This window comes from Symphalangus syndactylus, chromosome 5 (assembly GCF_028878055.3).
Source record: "Symphalangus syndactylus isolate Jambi chromosome 5, NHGRI_mSymSyn1-v2.1_pri, whole genome shotgun sequence".
In the NCBI taxonomy this organism is placed as follows: domain Eukaryota; kingdom Metazoa; phylum Chordata; class Mammalia; order Primates; family Hylobatidae; genus Symphalangus; species Symphalangus syndactylus.
Genome location: NC_072427.2, coordinates 12,147,836 through 12,166,579, shown reverse-complemented (window position 1 = coordinate 12,166,579; position 18,744 = coordinate 12,147,836). Strand labels below are relative to the sequence as shown.

The following is an 18,744-nucleotide window of genomic DNA, read 5'->3' as shown; positions in this document are numbered from 1 at the left end:
ATCCTGAGCGGCCCGTTTCACATCAAAGGCTGGGGGCCGGGCTGGCCCATTCGGGAGGGATCTGGCACAGTGGCTCTGCTGCCCCACTGCTTTCACTGGGAACAAAGCTATTTGCATGCTAAACATGTGGGTGAACTAGGGATGCCATGTAGCCCAGCAGGTGCGTGCAGTTCCTCTTATGCAGTGACTTAGGCAGCAGAGGACACAGCTGGATTGACACCACTGAATCCAGGTCTCCTTGCCACACAAACAGGAAGGCAGCCCTCTCTGAAGCTGCATATGCAAATATCAGAGTTCCAAAGGGAAAGACCTGATAGAGGGTATCTTCCTGAGTTGGTATTAATTTGCTTTTGTAAAGCCGATTTTTTTTTTTCTTTTTCTTTGCAGAAGCTATGTGGAAGCAGTGACCTGAATGCTTCTATGACATCTCAACATTTTGAAGAACAATCTGTGAGTGGCTTTCCTTAAAAAGAAACATTAAATGTTGTAGATATTTCTCATCAAATGTTTGGGTTTGTATTTTTTTGCCTCCTTTATTGCTAAAAAAAAAATGCCAAACCGTATCCACTTACAAAACCAGGCCTTGCAAATTTTGGCTGGAGGAGATTAATTCAGTGTCTATTGATTTGTCAGACTGGGATAGATTCTTCTAAAAATACAGAGTAACCATGAAATTGAGTGAGATAGTAAGGGAGATAAAGCCATTTTGAAGTGCTTTGAAACTTTCAAAAGAAGGCTGTCAAGGGTAGCTTAGCCACAAGATCAATTAATTGAATGTCCAATAAGTGAATGATAAATGATTTTATCTGCCCTTTCCCTTTAAGGACAGTCAAAAGTTTGAAATGGCTCAAAAATTTAATTGGGCTCATGTAATAAATATTCAAAAACAGACTTGAATTCTACAATATGGCCCGCAGGAGTTGATGCATTTCTGGAGGAGGAAGTGACTGAGTTGCGGGGAGGTGAGACTGTGAGGATTGGATGTAAGAGACACTAATAGTGGGTGCCAGAGAATGGAAGAGAAGGGCGGAAAAGCCGGGAGAGCACTGGAAAGAGACAATGTCCTTTGGGGACCTAGGGAAGAGCATGTGTCAGATGGACATGTGGACTTGCGGGGGGATCAGCTGAGTGCCCAGAACTGAAATTTTACTACACATGGAGGTCTACAGAGGTGATGGGAGTTGGTGGGAAGGGTGGAGAACACGACGGGACATCTTACAACTGAACTTGGAAGCGGGGACACATGTTATTGGGAGCCAGGCCTGCAGCTGCACTCCTTCCTCCGGTTGCCTCTCTTGGGGCTCTACCCTGAGTTTTATAACAGGGGGTCCTGCAGTAATTTAATGAGGGTATTTCAGAGGTTGGTTATCTAATTCTTGGAAGGCTAACCTTGCAAAGATGTAATCATATTTGCTTCTGAATTCTGATGAAAGCCCACTGGGGAGAAATGTAAGGGAGTTGTTAATAAAGCAGGGTGACCAAGTTGTCGTAGTGAGGAGGAGCTGGGGATGACAGTTGATCATCATAGTGGCCTTTCTTTTTTCCCCCCAAAATTAAGAAGTATTTCTGAAATTCTCTTGCTTGGGCCCAAGACATACTGTCTTAACTGCCTTCTCCATCTGTGCAGGTACTGGGGGAAGCCAGCGATGGCTTGAGTAACCTCCCCAGCCCTTTTGCGTACCTCCTCACCATACACCTGAAGGAAGGCCGGAACCTGGTTGTCCGAGATCGCTGTGGTAAGACCTGGGTCTGTTACGGTGGGTGTAGCCTGGAAACTTCTTTCTGTCTCTCTGTCCTTGTATCAATATCGTCGGTCAGGCTTTGACATCACAGCACGGCTTAGGATAGACAGTAGCTCAAATCTAAGTCTCTCCAGGTATAAGACATTTGCAGTGAATTATTTAAACACATTAAACCTCACTATTCTTCTTTATTATTTGGTTAATGATACTAATCATCGTGTGAAGTTGTTTTAGAATGGAATGAAATAACTCTGATAGCGTTACGCCTGGCATATAGCAACTGTTCAAGAAAATGTTTCCTCAATCCTACTTTAATTATTCATGAGAAAAATGTGAGCCTATCCTGAGTATAAGGTCATCCGATGTCCACATTGACAGAAATGCCTTTGAAACTACTTCACTTCTGCTTTGAAATCTCACTGGACTCCCTCTAATAGCTAGTGTCTGCCTGTGATTGTTTTATTTACCTTTTACAAGTCTCTGTACCTAGCCATAAATATATACCTGTATATTTTTTAATTAAGATGGGTCTAAAATATCCATATTGTTCTGCAATGAGCTTTTTTTTTTTTTTTAAATGTACAGGTCTTCAAAACTGACCATGCTTTTCCATGTACATATATTGCCTTTCTTTTAAATACTATATTTATTCCATAGTATAATGTTTTGTTTATCTATTTCTCTACTGATGGTAGCTGTTTTTTTCCTTCTGTCTCTGCGCTATAAATGATGCTGTAATGAACATATTGTATATGCTTCTGTGCACAGATAAGGCTAAACCCTTATATTAAAATGGCATGTGTTTAAGAGCAGACAGTGGAGCCAGACTACCTGGGCTCAGATCTTGGTTTCTCCATTCATTGCTGTTTGATCTGAGAAATGTTGCTTGACCACTTGATGCCTTGGGTTGTTCATTTGCAAAGCAAGGATAGTAAAGTTAACCTACCTTATAGGCTATTGGGAAGACGGCAGGCATTAACTTATATAATGTCCAGTTTTCAATTGTGTTTTTTTCTTCTAAATTTTTATAATTCTTCATAATTTTCAGCATTGACATTAGTTATATATTGCAAATATTTTTCTCCCAGTCTGTTGCTTATCCTTAATTGTATGGCCTCTTTTGTCCTTTAGAAGTTTTTCATTTCATTGTAGGCAAATATATCTGTTTTTTTCTTTATGATATTTATTTATTTGTTTTAGTAGCTGAGGCCTTTTTATTCTAAAGAGTTCTTTTTCTTGCTTCGGTTCTTGGACAGTTTCTTCTGTTGCTTCCTCTCTACTCTGTTTTGGAACATCTTTTCAATAAAGGAAGGGTCTGCTGACTCTTTGGTCTGTCTTCTATGTCTCTTAGGTTTTCTTTTTCATTTTTCCCATGAGTTTTTCCTCTCGGGAAGAATTCTTCAGCTTGATCTTCAGCTTGCTCATTTTCTTGTCAGTTGTTTACATTGTACTGTTCTGTTTATCAATTGTTATGTTTTTCATAACAATTTCAAAATAGGTTTATAACGTATTTTGACAATCCCATCTCTTTTTGAGAATATTAAGTATTCATTTAAAATATCCTGCTTGCTGCTCTATTTCTTGTATATCAGTTTAATATATTGACTGTCTCCCATTTAGGACATTATTTTCTTTTACATGTTTGATTCTCCGGAGTGGTTTGCTTATCATTTTATTTGTGTGTTTCTCTTCCCCCATCTGTGGGTGTTATTTTTGCTTACTGTGTCCTGCAATTGGTGATGATGAGGAGAGCTGGGGCATGCTGCAGGACAGGGTGAGCTGGTAGTTAGTTTATTAATCTTTTTTTTTTTTTTTTTTGTGAGCTAGAATCTCACTCTGTCGCCCAGGCTGGAGTGCAGTGGCACAAACTTGGCTCACTGCGAGCTCCACCTCCAGGGTTCACGCCATTCTCCTGTCTCAGCCTCCCGAGTAGCTGGGATTACAGGCACCTGCCACCATGCCCGGCTAATTTTTGTATTTTTAGTAGAGACAGGGTTTCCCTATGTTAGCCAGGATGGTCTCAATCTTCTGACCTTGTGATCCACCCACCTCGGCCTCCCAAAGTGCTGGGATTACAGGTGTGAGCCACCACGCCTGGCCCAGTTTATTAACCTTTGTATGCCCTCCTGTGCTATAACCGATGGTTTATACACAGAATATTTTTAATAAATTTTAGTTCTTCATTGAAGAAATCCAACTTCAGTGCTGGACTTAAGGAGCATTGAGGCCTGTTATACAAGGGAAAGTACCTTTGCAGAATGAACAGGATTTAGTCACTTACTCCCTTATTCAACAAGCATGTCTTGGGTTTCCTCAATGAAATGGGCACTACACTGGTGTTCTTCTGGGGCTTGGTGATGAAAGTCAGCAAAAAGGATTTGTATGATTTCAGAGATGAAGACGACTTTCATACAGATCACCTGGTCCAGCTGCTGATTTAATGGAAGCTTTAATTCAGGAAATGGAAGCACAAAAATTAAATGACTTATCGAGGGTCACTTTGGGAGGCAAGATTCAGAGCAGACTGGGTGGCTCAGTGGGACAAGAAGGGGATTTGGATTTGGTCTACTACTTGGCTTTGTGACCTCCTTGTACAACTTACATAACCTCTCTCAAATGGGTGTGATGTAACTTGCCTCATAATGTGACTGTAAGGACTGAAAAAAGTAAAACAATATGGATGAGGCTGGGGGACAAAATATTAAGTAAAATAAATCAGGCACAAAAAGACAAATATCCCATATTCTCACTCATGTGTGAGCTAGAAAGTTGATCCACAGAGACAGAGAGGAGAATGCTTACTACCAGAGGCTGGGAAGGGTGGGAATGGGGGAAATGAAGAACGGCTGGTTAAGGGGTACAAAAATATAGTTAGAAAGAATAAGTTATAGTGTTCAATGGCTCAGTAGGGTGACTATAGTAATAATAATTTATTGTATATTTCAAAATAGAAGAGAAGATTTGGAATATTCCCAACACAAAGAAATGATGTGTTTGAGGCGATGCATATTTCAATTAGGCTGATTTGATCATTACACATTGTATGCATGTATCAAAATATTACAGGTACCCCATAAATATGTACTATTATTATGTATTAATAAAGATGTATAGATGACATAGTGGCCTACATGTAGAAAATAGGCAATAGATATGTTGTTATAGTAATTAATGAATAATCATAAAGCAAGTTGGCCACGTCCTTGACTCCCAGCACAGAACTCATTGCTGTGTTCCATGTCAGCTCTCCCATCATTGAATTAGATGCTTTGTCCTTAACTTGTGTCAGTTTGCCAATTTCTCTGTGCTCTCTCTATGATCTGCCTTCAGCATAGAGTTTTTAAAATACAGCTAATCAATAAACAATGCAGGAGGTTAGGGGTGCCAACCACTCATGCAGTCAGAAATCCACATATAACTTTTGAATTCCCCAAAACACAACTACTAGTGGCCTACTGTTGACCAGAAGCCTTAGTGATAACATAAACAGCCCATTGGCACATATTTTGTATATATATTATATACTGTATTCTTATAATAAGGTAAGCTAGAGAAAAAGTGTTAAGAAAATCATGAAAGAGAGAAAATAGATTTACTATTGGTTAAGTGAAAGTGGATCATCATAAAAGCCTTCACCCTCATTGTCTTCACATCCAATTGGCTGAGGAGGAGGTGAAAGACCAGGATTTGATCTTGCTGTCTCAGGTGTTGCAGAGGAGGAAGAAAATTCTGTATAAGTGAACCCTTGCAGTTGTTCAAACTCATGTTGTCAAGAGTCAACTGTATTTTATTTTCCTATGTGGAATCATGTATTTAATTTTAAGTAAAAAATACACGGATGTAATTAATCACATATTTTTCATTATGACAGAGGCTCCTTCAAAGTTATTCAAATGTGTTACAACCTTGACCATGGAGGAGCAGCAGCTTTAGGGCCTTTAATTCCAGTTGCACAATCTCTGTTTTTGAATTTTCTTTTTTAGGGAGAAAAACTATTTTTGATGAATCACTCTCTGCTAAAGAAGGAGTTCTGCATTTTCTTCGGATTGTTACATAATCATTTCTGTCTATGTTACTTTCTGTCTAGAACATGGATTAGTAAACTTCTTATGGCTTTATGGGCTATAAGTGAAGATTAACTCAACATAGTGAGAAAGCAGCCATAGACAATAAACAAATGAACTTAGCTGTTTTCCAATACAAATTTATTTACAAAAACAAGCAGTGGTCTGGATTTAACTGATGGGCCAAAGTTTGTTGACCTCTGCCTAGAATATCATGGTCTGATTTTTGGATTCTTGCTTTTAAAAACTGCTTTAAAAACATCTACAACAAAGATGGTATAATCTAATTAGGCAGTCATCAAGAGTTGAGGCTAATGCTTTCAGCAGAAGCGTCTTGGAAATACGACGTGAAATAATGCAGAAAAATCCGGAGATGTTGAGTAATAAAAAGTCATTTTCTTGCTATTTAACTGAGCAGTGGAGTGGAAGAATATGGTATCTCCCTTAGGAAAAGACAGCTCACAAACCACAAGAAAGGATGTTAAAAAGTGCTTAGAGGGTTTGTGATTGAGCATAGGAAGTTTTTGGTGACTTTGCCCCGAGGAAACACATGCAGAAAAGATCTCAGATACCAGAGTTCCCTGTCTCTGTTATGATGCCATCAGCCAGAGGCTGGGAAATAGGCTTTACTGGCATAAAGAGCTGTGAGGTTTTATCTAAATCACTCCCTTCCCTGGTTCAAACACAGAGCTGGTATGTTAAGCAGGCTATCAAGGTGGGATTTTGAGATTTTTCTGGGAGTTTTGGTGAAGATTGCGAAACTACACCATTGTTAATTGTCCTTTAGAAAGACTCAGAGGAAGTCTGGCTTCAGAACAATGGGCAGGTTTAGCAATGGTGTTGGGAAAGGGGTAATGTTGTATCGTTGCCACCAGGACACCTCAGGGTCTTTAGCTGTCGGCCTCTCAGTGTGTGTGTGTGTGTGCACACTTAAAAAAAACAAAAACCTATGGGTAATGAAAAATGAAGTTGGTGGGAGACTAAGAACTCCCCATCTTAAGCATGCTTAATACCCATAAATAATCATGGACACAGAAGACTATCATAGGAGGCTGAGAAGTTTGGATCAGGTGGCTCTGGAACTGTGGCCACATTTAGAAGATTGTTCCTTGCAGGTGGTTTTCCAGTTCTTCAAGAATTTCCTTTGAATCTTTGGCATGTGGGCCTTCAGCCTTGACAAGATTAGGTCTGGTATTGGGGAGCTCAGGAGTAAACCAAAACAGCCCTGTTATTATTACTGTTGTTATTTATTGTTGGATGGCTGGCTGCTGTAGTGGGCTTTCTAAGAACGAGTCTTACTCAGCTGCTGTCAATGGTCCAGGCGTGGCGTTGAGCTCACCTTCATTAGCAATCCGCATAGGAAGAATGGCCGCCATCTTCCTGCATCTCTGCTGCCTCAGCCATTGCCTGTGTGTTGTGTTCATCTGACCCTCCCTGTCCCCTCTTCTGTTTCTCTCATTTTTCTTTGCTCTTTCTACTCTCCTTTTCTTCATCTTAACGTTTTCCTTTTATTTCCTTATATTCCCCATTTCCTTTCTATTATTTTCCGGGATGTTATACAAGATGTATTGTTTTCGACCAAATAGGACTTACACTTGTTTTAAGTTCTCGATCTGAGTAGCTCTTGGCTGTCTTAAACTTTGAGATCGGTAAAGCAGAAGAAATATGTGAGCAATCGCCTTTAATTCCAGCTGCTTCATGATTTGGTTGATGCATGGAGGAAATTGAACCCTGCGTCAATTTCCCATGGGAAGGAATGTGGCCGAGGAGGAGGTGTTCTGGTGTCATAGAGCTGGTGCTGTGCTCCAGGCCTGGCTTGAACTTCAGCCTTGTGATATGGGCAGGTCTCTCGTCGTGTGCAAAATGCTCAGCTCATACCCTGCTGGCTCGTAGAGCACTAATACATGGAAAACAATAGCCCTCCCATTAAAACCCTATGCTTTTCTGTCCTGTTAGGCAGCTGTAGTAGTTTACCACTGTGGGCTGAGGGACTACTGTGTTGCTGGTGCCCTCTTGTGGCCTCTCTGTAGTGTTGCAAAAGGAAAAGAAAAGTCGGTCGAAGTTCGCTGTCACGTTACTACGGCCGTGAAAATCACTTCAGCTGTAGGTTGAGGTTTGATGGTCTTCTTTTTTGATGCGAGTTTTAGTGAAACTCTATTTTAGAGAAAATAAATGCACACTCATTCAGAAAACTGCTCTCTTTCTCAATTTCCAGCACAGGTAGATATCTGACATTCGTTTTTAGAGCAATGGCAGCTTTATATGCAGATAATGGAAAAAAATGTGCTACATAAGTCATGTTCATATTTAAAAGGAGTAGTTCAGAGAAAAAAATTAAAGATCTCTCTACTGTGAAAATTATGCTACATAATCGGTGTTACATAGCATAATTTTTAATATTATTAAATAATTGTTTATTATATTATTATTATTATTGTTTAATAAATTACTAAATTGTTACCAAAAAGTTAAAATGACTGATTTAAGTCCTGTTTTTCTTTTGCTATTTAGCAGGCTAATTTTTATGATGTTGCTAGAACTCTGTATTGTATACTGAGCAGCAGTGTAGCTTCGCAACAGGTGTGTTCTGAATGGGATGTACTGAAGTATTCATTCTGGCAGCCCTCTGGGCACCTCTGTTAGGCTTGGGCCACCGTAAACCCTGCTGTGTCCTACAGACATCATTTTCTTTTGTGCCATGATGTGACGTGTTGAAGAGTGCTGGATGGTGGGTGAGAGTCATTCATGGGCTTTGGACATGAACCACCGGAGTTTGGATTCTAGCTCAGACGCGGTCTAGCCATGAGCCTGCTAGGCTTGCGGTAGGATTAACCTGGTGTGTGTGCTTGTGGAGACTTGGTAGTGGGGAGGGCGGAGCCGTGAGGTGGGTGGAACTGAAACAGTAATCTGCAATAAACATTAGCTGTCACTATCGCCGTGTGAATTGTCGTAGTTATCCTTGGTATAGTTACTCTAGTTTGGGTTTTGTTTTTGCATTTCGCCTGTGGGAACAGGAATGACTTTGTGATTTTCCCATCCTTTTTAGTGTGAGCTTATCTTCCCAGTTTCCTCATCAATTTTTGTACCTTTTGTGTATCTTTTTGCTCTTTTACTTCTTTGGAGATAAAAGTTCCTCCCCCTGCCACCACCACCACCACCACTAACCTGGGTGGTGTGAGGGTTGTGAAAGGTGTTTTCTGAGGTCAGGTCTTATTTTATGTGAAACAGGAGAAATGAGAGACTCTTTCAAAAGGCACTTTATTTGAATAAAAACTCTGTGGTGGATTGAGGTTTAATTTTCCCCATCATAAATTTGACCTAGAAAATACCCCTTCATGAGTAAAACTGGCGTTGATGAAGGCACACCACTAGGCCTTTACTGAAATTCTGAACCTACTCTACTCCATCGCTCCGATTTTTCTTTTCTTTTTTTTTTTTTTGTTTTGAGATGGAGTCTTGGTCTGTCGCCAGGCTGGAGTACAGTGGCGCGATCTCGGCTCACTGCAACCTCTGACTCCCTGATTCAAGTGATTCTCCCGTCTCAGCCTCCCGAGTAGCTGGGATTACAGCCATGCACCACCATGCCCAGCTAATTTTTGTATTTTTAGTAGTGATGGGGTTTCACTATGTTGGCCAGGATGGTCTCGATCTCCTGACCTTGTGATCTGCCTGCCTCAGCCTCCCAAAGTGCTGGGATTACAGGCATGAGCCACCGTGGCTGGCCCGCCTCGATTTTTAAAATCGATTTTTCTTTCTAAAATGAAAGAGAATCTGGCTTTTAAATGTTTGATTACCCGGTGTTTTCTCTCTACACATTTTTCTCTGTATTATAAAAACTTTATTTTGGAGAAGAAATTAAAAGCTTAGGGCACCATACTTTGTTTAATCAACATTCCCAATTAAGTTTGTTCAAAATTTTTAACATTAGGAATAATGCCACAACAAATGTTCTTATGCCTAAATCTGTGTGTACAACTTACTTTTTCATATATTTGCAAGTGAGTTATTTATTCAGGTGGATTGCATTTTTTCTGTCATATGATCTGAGCATTTCAAGATTCTCATTACAAAATTGCCAATTTACTCTTGAGAAAGACCTATTTTGTTGACCTACTGGTGTGTGAAAGTGGGCCGCTTGTTGTTTCTCGCCTACCTTGTTATGTGGAGTATTGTTGTTACTTTTTTTTTTTTTTTGAGACTGAGTCTTGCTCTGTCGCCCAGGCTGGAGCACAGTGGCATGATCTCAGCTTACTGCAACTTCTGCCTCCCGGGTTCAAGCAATTCTCCTGCCTCAGCCTCCTGAGTAGCTGGGATTACAGGCATGTGCCACCAGGCCCAGTTAATTTTTGTGTTTTTAGTAGAGATGGCGTCTCACCCTGTTGGCCAGGCTGGTCTCGAACTCTTGACCTCAGGTGATCCCCCCCACCTCGGCCTCCCAAAGTGCTGGGATTACAGGCATTAGCCACCTTGCCCAGCCATATCTTTGTTAATTTGATAGAAGGAAAGTGTTGTCTTGTTTTTTTCTTTAAGTTGTTTTCATCAGTTTGGACCTTTAAATATGGTTGGTTAATAAGATATTTGCTTCTCTGCATAGTCTGTTCCATGCATCACTGTTGTTCATTCTGTCTCCTGGGCATGTTCACGTGCATTTTTTTAATTTGTCACTTGCCTTTAGATTTTGTTTATAAAGTTTTTGTTGCAAAAATATGTTTAATCTTATGCTTCTTTTCTGGAAAGTGTCTTCGTTTTTTACCTAGAAAGCTTCTTGAGAGACACGCACATTCACCTACATTTATTCTCTTTTCTATCTAGTTTTGCATTTTTTCATTTATCTCTTTGATCTGTGTCAGTTTACTTAGTTTCTGGCCCAGAGTAGGAACTTAGTTTTACTTGAACCAAATGGCTATCTATCGAACTAGGACTAAATATTTCTTTTCGTAATGATGTGATGGTCACTTTTTAAGTATGCATTCAATTGCAACACACATTGGAGTCTCCTTCAACAATTTCTCTTTGATTCCTATTGATGTTGTTCTCTTGTTCGGCATCAGCCCCACACCAGAGTTTTATTGTATTGAAAATTCAGTCCTTTTTATTTTGCAACATTTGGGATTTGCTTCTCATTGGAGTACCTTCTCTGAACACCAGATGGCATGAGATCATTGGCCACATCTGGGCCAGTGTTTCAGAAAAATTGTCATTCAAGAGCAAATGTGAACTTTTCAAAGATGCAGACACCCATTCTGTAACACAGGAGTGGTTTTCCTTCGCTCTTTGAATTTTGGTAGCTTGCGGATGTCCTGCAGTAAGTGATTGGAGCTGAGTTTTAAAATTAGTATCTGTTTGTTCCTTTGCCACTTGGTACAGATCATCACCGGACATGTTTGTCCCAACATTCTTTAATGTATTCCTACAACTGAACCCTTTCCTCTGAAGATTTTTGCTGTATGGTTTTGTTTTGGGACTCTGTGCATGCTTGTGGATTGATCAGAAGGTCTTGATGCTCTGCTGCTTTATAGAGTCAGTTTATCTGTTTCTGCGGAACCCATCTCAATTCCTATGACGTACCTTGCAGGAAAATTGGAATGTTTTCTATTCCTGCTGTGTGTAAGAAAATTGTCTTACACCCAACCAAACATCACTGGCTTGAATTAAATGTAGCATGTCTTCTATTTGCTTGATTGGGGCTTCTCTTGAGGGGGTGGTTTTTATCAAGTGTTTCTTTCTTTCTTTTTTTTTTTTTTTTTTTTTTTTTGAGATGGAGTCTTGCTCTGTCTCCCAGGCTGGAGTGCAGTGGCGTGATCTCGGCTCACTGCAAGCTCCGCCTCCCGGGTTCATGCCATTTTCCTGTCTCAGCCTCATGAGTAGCTGGGACTACAGGTGCCCACCACCACACGCGGCTAATTTTTTGTATTTTTAGTAGAGACGGGGTTTCACTGTGTTAGCCAGGATGGTCTCGATCTCCTGACCTCATGATGTGTCTGCCTCGGCCTCCCAAAGTGCTGGGATTACAGGCGTGAGCCACCATGCCTGTGTTTATTTCTATACCATAATGATACTTCCTGTGTTTCAAGTCACTCTTGTAATGTATTTGTTTCATTGTCTGTAAAGTTCGTAGGAGATATTCTACCTGTGAGCACGTTGATGTGTGTTTGTGTATTCCCACATATCTATGATTTACTCATGGCTGAGTTTTGATTTCAGTGACAGTCCTGTCACACCATCACGACTTGCTGAGTTTGAGGCAGGGAGTGTGGCCTATCCATGAAAGGTGTTATTCTTGAGACTCTCTCTATGTAACAAATTGCCTTGAATCTCAGTAGCAACCATGTGTTCATGAATTCTGAGAGTGTAAGTTTGGACAAAGCCCAATGGAGATGGCCTGTTGTTGCTGCACACTGTCTGGGGCTTCACCTGGGAAGACTTGAAGGTTGGGAGGACTTGACTATTGGGGACCTATCTTTGGAAGACTTGAAGGTCTGTTGATTCCCATATTGTGTGTGTGTGTGTAATCAGGTGTCTGGAAGATGAAGATGGTTCCACATGAGGCCTCTCCATGCAGCATGTCTTCCTCATGACATGGCAGCTTCAGAGTCATTAAGCTTTTTATGTGGAAGCTCAGGGCTCCAGGCACAAGGGTCCCAGCGCAAGGCAGAAGCTGCATCACCTTCTGTGATGCAGCCATGGAAGGAACACTGCACCACAATGGTTGAAGCAGTCACCCAATTCAAGACGAGTAGGGACAGATACCCTACTTTTTTATTAAGTACCACAGAATTTGGGGGCTATTTTGTAAAATTACTGTAGTTCTGAAGCCTTTAGAATGAAAACAACCTGGGTTCAAGGCTCAGCTCTGAACTTTCTAACTTCCCTCATCCTTTAAAAAAATTTTTTATTACATGTATTTAAGGCACAACATGATGGTTTGATATACATAGTGTATTAGTAGTCTGTTCTTGCATTGCTATAAATACCTGAGACTGGATATAAAGATAAAGAGCCTTAATTGGCTCATGGTTCCACAGGCTATACAGGAAGCATGATGCTGGCTTCTGAGGAGCTTAAAATCTTGGCTTCCAGGGAGCAAGCATGTCACATGGCCAGAGTAGGAGCAAGAGCGAGAGAGCAGGGAGGTGCCACACACTTTTAAACAATCAGATTTTTTGAGAATTCACTCACCGTCATGAAGACACTACCAAGAGGGATGATGCAGAGCCATTCGTGAGAAATCCACCACCATGACCAGATGACCTCCCACCAGGCCCTACCTCCAACATTAGGGATTACGTCTCAATATGAGGTGTGGATGGGGACACACATCCAAACCATATCACACAGTGAAATGCTTCCCACAGTGAAGCCAATTAACATATCCATCATCACGTAGTTACTTTTTTGTGGGTGGTAAGAGCACTTAAAATCTATTCTCTTAATACATTTTTAATATACAATACCCTTCCATTAACTAGAGTCCTCATCGTATGGTAGGTCTCCAGACTTACTCATTTTACATAACTGCACCTCGGTGCCTTTGACCTACTTCACCCTATTTCTTTGCTCCCCTTCACTTGGAAAAAAGTCTTCTACTTTTTGTTTGTGTGTATTTGATTTCTTTTTAGATGCCACATATGAAAGAAGACCACGTGGCATGTTTTTTCTTTGTTTTGGTTTTTTTTTTTTTTTGAGACGGAGTCTTGCTCTGTCACCCAGGCTGGAGTGCAGTGGTGCGATCTCGGCTCACTGCAAGCTCCGCCTTCCGGGTTCACGCCATTCTCCTGCCTCAGCCTCTTCGAGTAGCTGGGACTACAGGCGCCCGCCACCACGCCCAGCTAATTTTTTTGTATTTTTAGTAGAGACGGGGTTTCACCGTGGTATCGATCTCCTGACCTCGTGATCCGCCCGCCTCGGCCTCCCAAAGTGCTGGGATTACAAGCGTGAGCCACCGCGTGCGGCCGGCATGTTTCTTCTATGCCTGGCTTATTTCACTTAGCATAAAGTCCTCCAGGTTTATTCATGTCATTGCAAATGGCAGGATCTCCTTTTATAAGGCTGAAAAGTATTCCTCATCCTTAAAGAAGCAGTGTAAAGCGTGTCTATCTCCTTTTGTAGGATTAAAGGAGATCATTTCCATGTTAATGTTATTCTTGAATTTTGGTCTTGTTCTATTTTTTTCTATAAAGGCTGGTGTCCATTTTCTCAGACTTAGATTTATGCTTAAATAGTAGCTTGGGTGGGGGATTATTTTTAGTAATTTTTAATATGAAGGAGAATGCGAGAGTATCAGTAATCATGTATGCTTTGGTAATAATGGATTTCTGGAACACAGATTACTAATATGCATATAGATCTTGTAGATTTCACCCTTTATAGAGATTCTAAGCAACTGTATTTATTGATTCTCTAGCTTACTCCTTTCTTATTTTTTTTTCTCCTCTAAATCTTTCTAGTCTCTTTTTAATGCAGTATTCTAGCTGCTGCCTGTCCTCTCCCTTTTTTCTATGTTGTCATTGCCTTCTTCTAACTTTACATGGGGCCATCGTTTTTTGGTGTTACAGGGACAACCATGTATGAGATCTCTAAGCCGAAGTTCACACCCTTATTGGGGTGACCAAGAATAGAGATGCAGGCATATGGGAGTGTTTGTTTGTTTGTTTTGAGACAGGGTCTCACTCTGTTGCCCAGGCTGGAGTGCAGTGGTATAATCTTGGCTCACTGCAACCTCTGCCTCCCAGGCTCAAGCAGTCCTCCCACTTTAGCCTCCCAAGTAGCTGGGACAAAAGCTGTGCACCACCATGCCTGGTTAATTTCTGTATTTTTTGTAGAGGTGGGATTTTGCCATGTTGCCCGGGCTTGTCTTGAATTCCTGAGCTCAAGCAATCCGCCTGCCTCGGCCTCCCAAAGTGCTGGGATTACAGGCATGAGTCACCACGCCCAGCCCAGGCATATGTTTTTAATGAACACTTTGCCAAAAGCCAATTGGTTCAATCATCTATTCAACCAAATGACCAATTCACTGAAATTACTGAATTTATCATGTTAATATATTGACAATGTTTTTCCTCTTCTATTTATGAAGTTATAGCTATTGATATTCATAAAAATATTGGATGGGAACTTTTAAAAATAGCTTTTGAAGGTCTCTGGGTCATGTTAGTTGATGAGTTATAAAGACAAAGCCAAAAGAGCATTTTAAACAATATTTAATTTGTGTCAAGCCAAAACAATAAATGAGAGAAGAGACTGAATATATCATAACTTAAGCTGCAGACCCACAAAGCGGAAGTGTAAGGACAGAAAAAGACAAGATGTTAGGCGAAGAGGTGGGGGAGGGACTGAGAGTAGGAGAAGGCAGGGGAGGTATGTGGAGGTCTGGGATAGTATGCGGTGGGGCTGAGGAAGTTCAGGGGGGCTGTGGTGCAGGGAAGAATCCAAAGACCGAGGAGAACCTCCTTCCCCAGTTCCCTAGACCTGCCTCATGTCTCATTGTTTATCCTCTATAAGTTGATATAAACTTTATAAATAGTTAAACAAGTTTTAGTAACATCGAAAATTTCAGGTCATTGATTTCACTGTATATTGGTCATTGGAAATTCTTCCAGTAAATTGGACTTTGGTAAATTGCTTGGAGCTATTACATCTCAGGGTCTGTCCATGGGCAGACCTTGCCCGAGGAGCCAATGAGATGTTATACATGGCAGGTCCATTTAGAGGAAGGAAGTCCATTTTATTTGGGAGAGAAGTTCAGGAATAGTTCAATCAGAGTGTGCTAAATGGCAAAACATAGACAGGAAGGCCAGTAGAAGACTGGGGAAGAAACTGTTCTGTGGTTGGTATCTAAGACAGCTGTGAGAAGCATGCGGCCCTTATCTGCAAAAGAAAGATGGGCCATGATAAGCCTGGGAATGTGCATGTTCTGTTTATTTTGGTTGATAAAACCACTGGCTTGGAATTCTGCTAGCTTTGAATCTACCACTATCTGAAGTGATATAGATTTTTCTCTGCACGAGAGATGTTCCTTCTTTCTCAGATGGCCAAGGAAAAATGTCCTGTAAATTTCCATAATGTCCATTAGGGTTTCTGAAGAGGTCAATTAAAAGTGCCGCACTAGAGCTGAATAGCTCAGCTCTACTGTAAGAGGCCAGCAGCACCGGTTCAAAACTTAGAAACAACTTTTTTATTTTTATTTTTTCCGGTGTCAAAGTCAGAACTTACAGATTCCATCTAAAAGAAGCTCAGTCCTGATTCTTTTCCCAACAAAAAGAGAAGATCCTAAATATGTGTATATATTCAGAAGACTACAAATGTATGTGTAAATAGAATAGTCACTTATTACTCTTACCCTATTAGATAAAAAATTTAAAATATATACTTTTTATATGTTTCCAAATACTATTTTTGTCATTGGAGTTTTATATATGTACCTCAGTGTCCCTAAAGAGCTGGTAAATAATTGTTGACTTGAATTTGAAATCTTAAGCTCTCCCAAAGAAAGTTATCAGATATTCCAAAATGTGAACTTAGTGTAAAAATATGGTGATAATTTCCTTTCATGAGCAAACAACTACTTTGGGAAATTCATTTGATTAGAAAATTTTTCAAACTAAAGGCAACATTTCTTTTGGATAAATTGCATGGCTAAATTTTATAACTTGGCAATCATGCTTTGCTGATAGCAAATAAGTAAGCTTTTCCTACAAATACTGCTTTTGTATTCAACGTAGTGGATTTTTAGTCCAAATTAGGAATGCTAGTTTTTAAAAAATGTTACATGGTAAGTTTCTACATATATATGCACAGACATGCACCTAAAGTGAACATTAAACTGAATCGTAGAAATATATTTACGGGCCGGGCATGGTTTTATATTTAAATTACATGCCTGCAATCTTAGCACTTCGGGATGCTGAGGCAGGCAGATCTCGAGGTCAGGAATCCGAAACCAGCCTGGCCAACGTGATGAAACCTCGGCTCTACTAAAAAGACAAAAATTAGCCGGGCCTGGTGGCGGGCATCTGTAATCCCAGCTACTTGGGAGTCTGAGGCAGGAGAATTGCTTGAACCCAGAAGGTGGAGTAGGTTGCAGTGAGCCGAGATCATGCCACTGCACTCCAGCCTGAGCGACAGAGCAAGTCTCCGTCTTGGAACAAGGCATATAAGAATTCTGATGTCTTATTAATTGAAGAAAGCAGGTAAATAATACTGTATAAAGACTGATCCCTTTTTGTGATAAGTGTACATTGAAGCATATAAATTCTAAGTACATATCAGCTTGTTAAGCTTTTCTAGATGGGAATAGTTTTTCTTTTTTAAAAACTTTTTTTTTAACCATTGCCATGAGTTATATCAAAAAAAAGCAAAGAGAAGTTGTTTGTAATTAGAGCTGCATTATAGGTTCATTGTATTTGCATATTAACAATTGTTCCTGAGCCATTCAATGTGATATTGACGTTTCTGTTCACCATTTGTGCTAGTACCAGCCATGTTCTTCAATAGCACTCTCAAGGTGGTAAGAGTTCCTAAAAATGATAAGTAAAATCAAGGGGAGAACAAAATCTTCAATTTCTATAGTTCTTGGTGACTCTTTCCTGTTGATAGACTTGAGTTGCCATGGGTCCTTACTGAGCTGCCTGTTATTTTTATCAATTGTATCTCGACAGTGCTCTGAAATCATCAGTGAATACGACAGTAGGTAAGGAAGCAGCCAGTCCTTATGAGGACTTAGTGATTTTTAGTTTTTATACAGCTCTTTCCTTCTAGGACAGCTCAGATTATTTTATAGAAATGTTCCCAAATCACACAGAATCCCTGTGAGAAGTAAGTAAGATAAGCAATTTTCTATCAAACTTAAGAGAAGATGATACAAATTTCACACGTTTAGAGGTGGCAATAGAAGAAATACTACAGAAACAAATTAGTGTACATTAACTTGGAAAATTAAAGTAAAATAAATGAATATTTAATTACTGCTGCATGCATTGTCATACACTCTTCCCCTTTATAACTTCAGTAGTGATACTAAAAATAGCACTCGTGAGGCATTCTCAGCAAATGACCGAAGCCTGCTATCATTGACGTGTATTGGATCATTCAGTTCTCAAATGATCCCTTGAAGTTGATAGTTTTCTATCTCACAAGTGAAGATATTACAGCATAAGGAAGCTGAGTAAATGGCCCAAAGTTATATAGTTAGTAAAAGGAAGGTCTGAGACTTTAATTCACCTTGTCCATCTAACTTCAAAATTTATTCATTCATTCATCACATAAGTATAATCCATCTACCAGGCGTATTAGGCACCTCTGAGCATTAATCTTACCTTCCAAAGGAGCTTTGATTTGGAGAAATTTAATAACATAGGTGGTCCAAATAATGTTTTCTATATTTAAATACATTTTTAAAATATGGAGTAGAAAACTTTAAGGTGTTTTTTGATTTTGTTTGTTTAGAGAGACAGGGTCTTGCTCTGTTAGCCAGGTTATAGTGCAGTGGCATAATCCTAGCTCATGGTAAACGCTACATCTTGGGCTCTAACAATTCTCCTGCTTCAGCTTTCTGAGTAGCTAGGACCACAGGCACATGCAACCACAACCAGCTAATTTTTTGAAACTTTTTTTTTTTTCGGTGGAGATGGGGTCTCACTGTGTCGCTCAGGCTGGTCTCAAACTCCTGGCCTCAAGTGATCCTCCTGCCTTGACCTCTCAAAGTGCTGAGATTATAGGTGTGAGCCACTGTATCCAGCCTGTTATTTGTCTGTACTGCATTTCTTAACATAGTTTAATATTTTACTCTATATTATGAAAGTTCTAGGCCAGGAAATAGTAAGCAGCTTTTCTAAATGGTTTGGATCACATACCCTTTCCCATCCACGGAGTGCCCCTCAGATGAAGTTCTATGGAAGTGCTTTTTAGGGGACTTTCTGAAACCTTGAGTAGGTCCTTCC

General features: G+C 40.2%; 1 protein-coding gene across 20 annotated transcripts in view; it reads left to right on the top strand.

Annotated features, from left to right (window-relative positions):
* MCTP2 (multiple C2 and transmembrane domain containing 2) overlaps window positions 1-18,744 on the top strand; it is a 256,284-nt gene that overhangs the window by 84,607 nt on the left and 152,933 nt on the right. For all 20 annotated transcript variants that reach the window (XM_063640081.1, XM_055277123.2, XM_063640079.1 and 17 more), the window contains 2 exons: window positions 388-450; window positions 1,628-1,736. In XM_063640081.1, the coding sequence (XP_063496151.1) occupies window positions 388-450; window positions 1,628-1,736 (172 nt within the window). The remainder of the gene's footprint in view (window positions 1-387; window positions 451-1,627; window positions 1,737-18,744) is intronic.